The sequence below is a fragment of the Dromiciops gliroides genome, chromosome 3 (assembly GCF_019393635.1).
Source record: "Dromiciops gliroides isolate mDroGli1 chromosome 3, mDroGli1.pri, whole genome shotgun sequence".
Classification (NCBI taxonomy): domain Eukaryota; kingdom Metazoa; phylum Chordata; class Mammalia; order Microbiotheria; family Microbiotheriidae; genus Dromiciops; species Dromiciops gliroides.
The window spans coordinates 333,471,561-333,483,102 of NC_057863.1; the positions used below are offsets into that span (position 1 = coordinate 333,471,561).

Consider the following 11,542-nt stretch of genomic DNA (forward strand, 5'->3'; position numbering starts at 1 on the left):
GCGGGTGCCCACAGCCCAGAGTCCCCACCCCTTGCTACTACACTGAAAAGGTGTATGCTAGCTCCTTCTCTCCACAATCACAGCCTAGAATGCATCTGGTTAGCTCATCTGTGCTTGGTATCCCTCAACAGTGAAAGGTTTTCACTGGCCCTGGATTCAGGAGGAAAAATATGGCCTCAGACACTTGACACTTACTAGCTGGGTGACCCTGGGCAAGTCACTTAACCCTCATTGCCCCACAAAGAGAGAGACAGAGAGACAGACAGATTTAGAAAATGTACCAGACCAAATCCTGATGAAGAAATACAGAAAAAGTCACTGGAATAAATTTCCAAACCAGGTTGGCATTTGGAGACAGACTGTAAACACTGGGGATGGGTCTGGCTAGACACAAATTGCCCAGGAACACTCTAGTATTCAGAGAGTCTGTGAACAGGAAGAAGAGGTCCCAGATCCATACCAGGGCACTGCAGGAGTGAGAGAACAGTTGCCAACTGGCAGCTTTGACTCCCATTACCCAGTTGGTGATTACAGATCCAGGCTGAACTGAGAAATGGACCTTCCCCTCAGGGTGATCTTCCTAGGTAGGAAAGCTCTGAGTGGTGTATGAAGAAAGGAGGAAGTTCAGAAGCAAGCAGCATCAATGTGGCTCAGATCACAGGAGCAGAGCAGGGTCTTAGCTCCAGAATCCAGCCTTGTCTGATATCTACAAAGGTATAACCAAAGCAGTAATCTCAGCTCAAAAGGAGCTTACAGTTATGTTATTCTGAAGCAGCAGAGCTTCTCAGCTGGCTCATAAGGGTGGAGCCCAGGAACGATTTTGCTCATACCTAAATCCAAGTCAGAAACTTGCAGAACTCAGACAAGGGAGCAGCAATCACACTTCACTCTAGATCAGACCACTTTAGGAGTATTGAAAGTTTGCAGGTCCCCAGTTAAAATCTGAGATCCTGGAATGACACAACACTTAATACATCAAGGAAGCATCAACAGGACCAGCACAAACCTTTCCTTCAGCAATGTGCACCCAGTTAGCTCCCAATGCTAACATCAAGTTTGAAGTCAAGAAGTAGGCTGGGGTAGGGTGGGGGGACAGCTAGGCAGCACAGTGGATAAAGCACTGGCCCTGGATTCAGGAGGACTTGAGTTCAAATCCAGACTCAGACACTTAGCACTTATTATCTGTGTGACCCTGGGCAAATCACTTAACCCTCATTGCTTGGGGGGGGGGGGGAGAAGAAGAAGTAGGCTGGGAAAATGAGCAACATAAAAGAACCCAACATAAAGAGCTATTGTGGTGGCAGAGAAACTCAAGACACAAACACAGAAGAAGAAAGTGACTCCTAAACATCTATAAGCAAAGCCTCAGAAGAAAAAAAAAACTCAGGCATAAATACAACTTGAACTCCTGGAAGAGATAAACAACAAGTTTTCTTTAAAAGCATTTAAAAATATTTTAGTATTTTAATATTTAGTAGTATAATTAATATACCATTTAATAATTAATGTTATAATATTTAAATGAGAGCTAGAGAAAAATGGAAAAGAAATGAGAGCTATGAAATAAAGCATTGGAAAGGGAATTAAGAGCTTGGCACAAGAAATATAAAACACTGTCCAAACAACAAAATCCTTGAAATATCATATAGATGGCAATGACTCCATGAGAAATATTAAAGCAAAATCAAAAGACTGAAAAATGGAAGAAAATATAAGATATTTCATAACAAAAAAACCAACTTATCTGGAAAACAGATTAAGGAGAGAAAAATTTAAGGACCTTTGGACTACTGGAATGCCATGATCAAAATAGTGCCTAGATATCTTATTTCAATAAATCTTAAAGAAACACTGCCCAGATATCTTAGAAGCAGAAGACAAATTGGAAAATAGAAAGAATAGTTCATCACTTCCTAATAAAATGAAAACTTTTGAGATATCATAGCCAAAGTCCAGAGCTTCTAGGTCAAAGAAAAAACTACTGCAAGTAACATAAAAGAATTCAAGTACTAAGGAACCTAGTTAGAATCACACATAATTTAGCAGCCACCACCATAAAGGAATGGAAAACTTGGAATTCCAGAAGGTAAAAAATATAAGCTTACAGCCAAGAATAATTTATCTCACAAAACTGAATATAAAGCTACAGGTGGAAAATGAAACTTTAATGAAATAAAAAACTTCCAGGTATTACTGATGAAAAGTCCAGAGCTGCATAAAAACTTTGCTGTTCAAACATAGGAGTTTAGAGAAACATTAACAGGTAAACATAAACAATCAAAAAGGACCAAAGAAACAGCTTACATTCAAATTTTGGGAACTGATATATGTGTACCCTCTGAACCTTATCTTCATCAGGTGTCATAGAGGGAGTCTAATTAGACAGAAGACCTGGGAGTGGTACTATTACATCTTGATGATCATAAGAGAAGAATGGAAAGAGAAGGAAAGAGAACAAATACCCTGGGGGAGGGAAAGGTGCTTAGGGGAGAAGCTTAGGGGAAACTATCTCATATAATCAGGTTGTGCAAGTAGACATCTATATAAAAAAAGAAACATGTTGGGGGGTTAGCAGCTGACACTTCAACTTCATTTTCACCTGAACTGGTCTAAGGAAGGAAAAATACACCCAGACACATACATAAGTGGGTACAGAAGTACAATTCAGTCAACAGGAAAATAGGAATGAAAGAGAATAAGGGAGGTTAAGGGAGGGATTGGTCCTAATTAAAACAAACTCTGACTAAAAATATACAAAGAATGTATGTCTCTTTTTTGAGCTGACAAAGAATGGGACTCTGAGGGGTTATACATAAATTAGGAAATGGTTGAACAAGTTATATAAATGTAATAAAATACTATTGTGCTGTAAAAAATGATGAAGGATATGATTTCAGAGAAAGCTTGGAAGACCTGTATGAACAGCTGCAGATGAAGTGGAGTGTGGACCAAGAAAATCATGTATACAATGACAACAATATAGTAAAGATTAATAGAAAGAATTAGGAACTCTGGTCAGCATAATTAACCATAATTTCAGATGACTCATGATGAAACATGCCACACCCTTCCTGATGTAAAAGGAAAGGATTCAAAGTACAGAATGAAACATATTTTTTGAATTTTGCCAATGTGGAAAATGTGTTTTGCTTTCCTATACATGCTCATCACAGGGCTTTTGTTTTTCTTTTGTTCTCAATTGGGGGGAGGTGCTGACATGTGAGAGAGAAGGTAGATTTCTGTTGATCAAAAAAATAAAGTATAATTTTATAAAAACATAAATAAGTGTTTCCAGTTCATAATAAAGAAAATGATTTAGAGGAGCCGAAAGAACCATTACAAAAAGCAAAACATAAGTACCTACTCTAATTTGGATAACAGTGCTTCCTGAAAGTGATGCTGGGGCAGTGGGATACAAGAGTAGGGAATTATGGTTCCCCTAGCTCTTCCTTCATCATTTTGGTTCTATCTTTTCCCCTCATACTAACATGCACTTCTATGGTATGGTCAGTGGCAATAAGTGAAAATGAAAGTTCCCACAATTTGGGGGCAGCTAGGTGGTGCAGTGGGTAGAGCACAGGCCCTGGATTCAGGAGGACCTGAATTCAAATCTGGCCTCAGACACTTGACACTTAGTAGCTGTGTGACCCTGGGCAAGTCACTTAACCCTCATTGCCCCTAAAGGAAGGAAGGAAGGAAGGAAGGAAGGAAGGAAGGAAGGAAGGAAGGAAGGAAGAAAGAAAGAAAGAAAGAAAGAAAGAAAGAAAGAAAGAAAGAAAGAAAGAAAGAAAGAAAGAAAGAAAGAAAGAAAGAAAGAAAGAAAGAGAGAGAGAAAGAAAGAAAGAAAGGAAGGAAGAGAAAGAGAAAAAAAAAGAAAATTCCCATAATTTCCTGGCTTGTCTGCAATTCACATACATACTTCTGCTGTGGTCAGAGGCAGATGGATATCCTTGTTCCTGTCCTTCCTCCCCTCAAAGTTCTAAGTTCATAGATATTTAGGCCTTCTCCATTTTCCATCAGAAGGAAATTCTAGGATATTCTGCCCTCAAACATTTGTGGAAAATAAAATCCAGGAGAGAAGCAGGAGGAAAGTAAACAACTCCTTCAGGGGGTAGTTTAGTACAGTTGAAAGAACAATAATCCTGGAGTCAGAGGACCTCAATTCAGATACTAATCCTGACCTTACCAGATGTGTGACCATCAGAAAGTCACTTAACCTTCCTTGGAATCAGTTTTGTCATCTGTAAAATGAGGAGAGTGGAGTAGATGGCTTCTGAGGTCCCTTTGATCTCTAAATAGGTGCCAAGTGACTTAGTGAATAGGGACCTGGCCATGGAGTCAGGGAGATCTGAGTCTGTATTCTGCTTCAGACACTTCAGGAGTTGTGTGACCCTAGTCAAGTCAATTAACTTGTTAACTTTTCTTCCTCATCTGTAAAATGAGGGAGTTGACTTTAAAGGTCCTTTCCAATTCTAAATCTGATTGATTAACCTCTCTGTACTTCAGTTTCCTCATCTGTAAAATAAGGAGGTTGGAGGTTCCTTCTAGCTCTTCATCTATTATCCAATTCTCTATAAGCGAATGCCCCTATGTATCACAGCACCTGTCAATCACACACTCTTGCAAAGAGCTCACTAACGAGTTTCTACAGACCCCAACTTGTTTTTTGTTTGGTTGGTTTTTTTGTGAGGCAATTGGGGTTAAGTGACTTGCCCAGGGTCACACAGCTACTAAGTGTCAAGTGTCTGAGGTCACATTTGAACTCAGGTCCTCCGGAATCAAGGGCTGGTGCTCTATCCACTGCGCCACCTAGCTGCCCCTTAGACCCCAACATTTTATCCCAGGTGAGTGAGGGCTAAGTTTCCCTTAACAAAACACAGGTGCTGCTTCCAAGTACTTCACGTTCCGAGGTCAGCTTCTGTCCAGTAAAGTTGTGTTTTCTATGATGTAAATTAATTCTATCCAATGGTGTTTTACAGATGCAAGTGCTTGTGACAAGTGTCCCGATGACTCCTGGTCCAATGAGAATCATACTTCTTGCATCGCTAAGCAGATTGAATTTCTTTCTTGGACAGAGCCATTTGGAATTGCCCTCACGCTTTTTGCAGTACTGGGTATCTTCCTAACATCTTTTGTACTCGGAGTCTTCATCAAGTTCCGAAATACACCCATCGTCAAGGCAACAAACCGGGAACTCTCCTACCTCCTTCTCTTTTCCTTGATTTGCTGTTTCTCCAGCTCCTTATTCTTCATTGGTGAGCCCCAGGACTGGACTTGTTGCCTGCGCCAGCCGGCCTTCGGAATCAGTTTTGTATTATGCATCTCCTGCATCTTGGTGAAAACCAATCGGATCCTTTTGGTATTTGAGGCGAAGATCCCCACCAGCCTCCACCGCAAGTGGTGGGGCCTCAACCTACAGTTTCTCCTCGTTTTCCTCTGCACGTTCATGCAAATTGTCATATGCGTCATCTGGCTCTACAACGCCCCCCCTTCTAGCTACCGGAACTACGAGCTAGAAGATGAAATCATCTTTGTCACGTGCCATGAAGGTTCCCTTATGGCCCTCGGCTTCCTGATTGGCTACACCTGCCTTCTGGCTGCCATCTGCTTCTTCTTTGCGTTCAAGTCCAGGAAGCTGCCCGAGAACTTCAACGAAGCCAAGTTCATCACCTTCAGCATGCTCATCTTCTTCATCGTCTGGATCTCCTTCATCCCGGCCTACGCCAGCACCTATGGCAAGTTTGTCTCCGCCGTGGAGGTTATTGCTATCCTGGCGGCCAGCTTCGGGTTGTTGGCCTGCATCTTCTTCAACAAGGTCTACATCATCCTCTTCAAGCCCTCTCGCAATACCATCGAGGAGGTGCGCTGCAGCACCGCAGCCCATGCTTTCAAGGTGGCCGCCCGGGCAACCCTACGCCGCAGCAACGTCTCCAGGAAGCGATCCAACAGCCTCGGGGGCTCCACGGGCTCTACTCCGTCCTCTTCCATGAGCAGCAAGAGCAACTCTGAGGACCCCTTCCCACAGCCTGAGAGGGCAAAAGAGCAGCAGCAGCAACAACAACCCTTGACCCCTCAGCAGCAGCGGCCGCAGCAGCAACAACACCGCTGTAAGCAGAAAGTGATCTTTGGCAGTGGGACGGTCACCTTTTCTCTGAGCTTCGATGAACCACAGAAGAATGCTATGGCCCACAAGGTGGCCAAGCAGCAGAACTCCCTAGAGGCCCAGAACAGTGGCGACAGCCTGGCACGGCGCCAAGCTTTACTCCCCCTTCAGAGCAGTGAAGCTGGATCAGGACTGGACAGCGGGAACTTGAGCTCAAATGAGTCGGTGGTGGATGATAACCAGCCAGAGAGCCAGATCCCAGAAGAAATGCCCCAAGCCCTTGTCGTGTCCAACTCAAGGGGTTTTATCATCAGCGGAGGGGGAAGTGCCATCACAGAAAAGAAACTCCATTCCTAAAGTGAAAGATAGCTGCTGATCCAGAGAAAAGGCCTTATTCGAGTACATCGTCTAATTGTTGGAGGAAACTCAAGTGCACTGTTGTCCATAGATATCTCCCTCTGGAGATATAAGGAGAGCCAAGTAGATATAAGACACTCACGTTTGTAGAATCTTGAACTTAAGTTGAATTATTTCAGTCGCAGGGTGGGCAACTGAAAAAAAAATAAAGGCATGCTCTTTTGAGTGGTGTAGTCAGAGAAATTAAACTGCTTTTTAATGCTGCTTGGTTGTATAGGGGGGGGGATTCCCTAACATTTCGAGAAGTCCATAAGTGGAATGAATGGGCTGCTTTGGGCAGTAATGAGGTCCTTATCACTTGAGGTCTTCATCTGGAGCCTGGATGACCGACCACTTGCTGTAGATTCCTGTTCAGATACAGGTTGGCCCAGCTGGCCTCTGAGGTCTCTTCCAACTGTGGATTCTGTGATATAGTCCTGCTTTCTTTGAAAACCAGTCTCTGTTCTATTCTAAATCACCACAGTGCCAGATCGGGATGATCAACAAGGCATTGAATTTTTTCCTCCTCTGTGGTGTGTGTGTATATACATATTTATCTGTGTATGCTGTGGGTGGGTGTATTAAGTGACATATGTTAAATATCTGTTCAGGATAATGATATGTTAAATGTCTGACAGACTTAGATGGTCCAATGAGAAGGTGACTACGGATACACAGGATTTCAGGTGTGGCATGAACCAAGGAAAATGACTGAAAGGCAGAATGCCAGTGGATAGCCTGGCCATGTAAAGTATTTTCAATGTTGGAAATAAAGCACTTATGAATGCTTCTTATTTATGAAACCGTAAGACACTGGATCTCCTCCTTACTGCTGCTAATTTGCTGGCCAGCAACCTTTTTTATTACTGTCTGTGCTTATGTCCAGGGTGTGTTACTAACACTGTGATTGGTTTGGAAAAGGAGAACCAGCTCTAAATGTAAATTCAATGAATATGTATCTGTGATTGAGCTTGCTCCACGTAGCTTTTGCCTTCAAGAATTGTTTGTTTTAATATTCTGGACGTCAGGGGGAGCTTAAAATGAACACTTTCACAATCTTGCTTACATGATATAATATTGTTAAACTCCAGTCTCTCCATTTTCAGCAGTAAATGCTGGTGTACTCTCTTGGGAATCAAAGGGATAGGCCTGGAAGGCAGGACAATATAGTGGGAAACACACTAGATTCATAGAAGCATGTATCATAGGATCAGAGGTCTAGAATTAGAAAGGACATAAAAGGTCCTCAAGTCCAACCCCCTTATTTTACAGATGGGGAAACTGAGGCTTAGTGAGTTTTTTTTAGCTTGCCCAGGGTCACACAGGTAGCATACAAGCTAAAGTAGGATTTAAATTTTGGTCCCAGTGACTTAAAATTCACTGCCTCTAACAGCTGTTTGACACTGGGCAAATTATTTAATTAGTTCAGATTCCATCTTCTAATAGGCCTTTCCTAGTCCTCCAGCTTCTAAAGTCTTTGTGCTTCAGATTCCTTTCATATTCTCTCTCTCTCTCTCTCTCTCTCTCTCTCTCTCTCTCTCTCTCTCTCTCTCTCTCTCTTATGTACATGTTGTCTCACATATTAGTATGTATCCTCCTTGAGAGCAGAAACTTTGGGGTTTTTATTTGGGCTTTTTAAAATATCTAACATTACCACAGTACCTAGCACATGGCAGGTACTTTAAAAATGCTTCTTGACTGGTTGGCTCCTTCCTAACTTTCCAGTCTGCTTATTCTTAATCTCCCCCATATACTCTTTTTTTTTTTTTGGGTGAGGCAATTGGGGTTAAGTGACTTGCCCAGGGTCACACAGCTAGTAAGTGTCAAGTTTCTGAGGCTGGATTTCAACTCAGGTCCTCCTGAATCCAGGACCAGTGCTTTATCCACTGTGCCACCTAGCCGCCCCACCCCCGTATACTCTTTAAGCCAGCAACATTAACTTCTTGAACAAGGTCTCTCTCTCTCTCTCTTATGTACATGTTGTCTCACATATTAGTATGTATCCTCCTTGAGAGCAGAAACTTTGGGGTTTTTATTTTGGCTTTTTAAAATATCTAACATTACCACAGTACCTAGCACATGGCAGGTACTTTAAAAATGCTTCTTGACTGGTTGGCTCCTTCCTAACTTTCCAGTCTGCTTATTCTTAATCTCCCCCATATACTCTTTTTTTTTTTTGGGTGAGGCAATTGGGGTTAAGTGACTTGCCCAGGGTCACACAGCTAGTAAGTGTCAAGTTTCTGAGGCTGGATTTCAACTCAGGTCCTCCTGAATCCAGGACCAGTGCTTTATCCACTGTGCCACCTAGCCGCCCCACCCCCGTATACTCTTTAAGCCAGCAACATTAACTTCTTGAACAAGGTCCTCCATCCCCTGACTGAGTATTTTCATTCCTGGAATATTCTCTTTCCTCACCTCCTCCTCCCAGCTTCCTTGAAGTCTCAGCTGAAGATTCACTTTCTTGTAGAAGCCTTTCTCAATCCCCCTTAATGCCAGTCCCTTCCCTCTGCCGTTTATCGTCAATTTATCTTGTCTGTATCCTGTCTGTACATAGTCACTGGTGTGTTATCTCCCCATTAGACTGTAAACTCTGAGAGCAGGGACTCTCTTTGTACCTGCAGCACTTAGCACAGAGCCTGGCAAATGGTGGGTGCCTTAATAAATAGTTGACTGATTGATTAATTCCTCAGTTTCCTCACCTGTAAAAGGCAGATAATGATTGCATTTTCTACTTCACAAAGCTATTGGAAGAAACCAGTGCTAAACAACTATAAAGAACTTTGTAAATATGAGCTGTTATTATCAAGAAATGCTGGCCACCTCTTTCTCAAAGCCAAGTTTATAACTGGAGCAGGAAAGAATGAATCTCCAGCTCTACACCTTACTAGCAGTGTGATTTTGAATAAGTCATTTCTCCTCTCTGAAATTCCATTTCTTCATATGTAATTTGAGGGGCTGAACTAGCTGACTCTTAAGGTCCCTTCCAGCTTTAAGTCCTATGATTCCAAAGTACATGTGTAACCCTGTCATTTCCCTACTCAACAATCTCCAAAAGCTCCCTTTTACCTTCAGAATCAAATGGAAAATCATGTTTGACTCTTAAAGCCCCTCATAACCTGGTTCTGCCTGCCTTCTCTAGTCTTCTTACATTTTACTCCCCTCCAAGGACTTTATGAACCATCAACACTGACTTTCTTGCTTTTCTTCAAATACAACAATTCATCCCCATCTCCCATCTCCTTCCCTTTTCATAAGATATCCCTCTTGCCTGGACTCCTCTCACTCCTCATGCCTGGATACCCTAGCTTCCTTGAAGACCAGCTCAAATTCCAACTTCTGCAAGAAGCCCTTCCTGGGCCACCACACCATAGCCCCTTCTCTCTAATATTACCTCCCATTTACCCTGCCTATATCTTGTATGTATGTAGATGTTTACATGTCATCTCCCTCATTAGAATGTGAGTCCTTTCAGAGCAAAGGCTGTTTTTAACCTTTCTTTGTATTTCTAGTGCTTAGCACTGTGCTTGGCATGTGGTGAGTGCTTAATAAATGTGTATTGATCATACAGTGATATAAAGTCTACCAGTTGAACAATGTTGTGGAAATTTTTAGAACAAAAAAACAAAATGTCCTTCCCAGTATTTACTGTTATACCTGATCCTCCCGAACACACAGACACAGACACACACACACACACACACACACACACACACACACACTATTTGAAGGAGAATCAAACTGAGTACAGGCTAGCAGGCATAGCACTTTTTTTGCCTTCAAAAACACCTTCCGATCTTTAATCTTGTTTGATCTCACAATATTTCATTTGGATAGATAGGGCAGATACTATTATGCCTGTTTTGCAGATAGAGAAATTGAGGTACAGAGAGGTTGTCCAAAACTAGAATCAAAGCCTGGGAATAGCCAAAAGATGAAATATCTTCATATTTTAATATGATAATATTAGCCAATGGCGAAAGGACAAGAGAAACTAGATGGGGGGAGGGGAAAGTGTTGAGGGAGTCAGGGTGAAAATGAAGAGAGTAGCCATGTCTAGTAAAGGATTCACTTAATATGTTTGGCAAGTATGATATAGAAAATGTGGTCAATTCTTGTTGTTCGTCCTTCATTCTCAAAGAGGACCAATGAGGTCACAAGGGTGATGTCTTGAAATTCATAAATTGGATCTGAGTAAGGCAGAGCTGTGCAAAGTCACCATTTTTAAGGAAGTTTGGGAAGACAAATGTCACCAGAGATACCTACTGAAGAATAACAGCAAGGGATATCAAATCAGGGTCAAACTTCATTAAGGTCAAATGTGGAGAGGTCAATATATAGAATCCCAATTCAGTAATAATAGTTGGCCTGGTTTATTTTTACTTTTCCAGCTGCCAAATCAACATGTATAACTATGACAAAGTTGGTCACCCCAACAGGCAGCTGCAAAAACTGGAGAGAACAGAAGGAGGAGTAGCTTGGGTTGGGTAGAATTGAGGTATGTAAAACACAATGATGAATGACTTCTGCCAGAGCCAAGGAGGAAAACAGTCATCTTGTTGGTACCTCCAGGAACCAAGCCCCTAAAATATAAGGTGTCCTAAAATCCTCAGTGCAATCTCAAACTTTTAAAGATTAAACATAATGTATGTTAATATAATAGTGTCCCAAAAGTCTTAATGCCTTTTTAAACTTAAAATTTTAAGTTTAAAAATTTTTGCTTTTGGTGTCCCCAAAGTCTTAGTGCCATTGGAAAGTTAAAACTTTAAGTTTAAAATAGCACTAAAACTTTGGGGTCACCTTATATTCCTCAAGCAGATAATTGCCTCTATCGGTCCATTTACTTGTGGGTAGATGGTAAGACAGTTAGATGCAGACTCTCAGAAAACTGAAGCCACAAATTGAAAAAGTTATACAATGGAAAGAACATCAGAAATCATCTCATCCAGTCCCCTTGTTTTATAGAAAAAGAGACTAAGGCTCAGTGTTAGTTTTTTTCATAAAGTGAATCTTATGTTCCATTAGATAATTGAACACTTAGGATAA

The 11,542-nt window shown here is 41.7% G+C and overlaps 1 protein-coding gene across 2 annotated transcripts in view; it reads left to right on the plus strand.

The window, feature by feature from the left end:
- Nucleotides 1-6,460, plus strand: part of CASR (calcium sensing receptor) — an 83,754-nt gene extending 77,294 nt beyond the window's left edge. For both annotated transcript variants that reach the window (XM_043997379.1, XM_043997380.1), the window contains exon 6: nucleotides 4,980-6,460. In XM_043997379.1, coding sequence (XP_043853314.1) covers nucleotides 4,980-6,460 — 1,481 coding nt within the window. The remainder of the gene's footprint in view (nucleotides 1-4,979) is intronic.
- The last annotated feature ends 5,082 nt before the right edge of the window (nucleotides 6,461-11,542 follow it).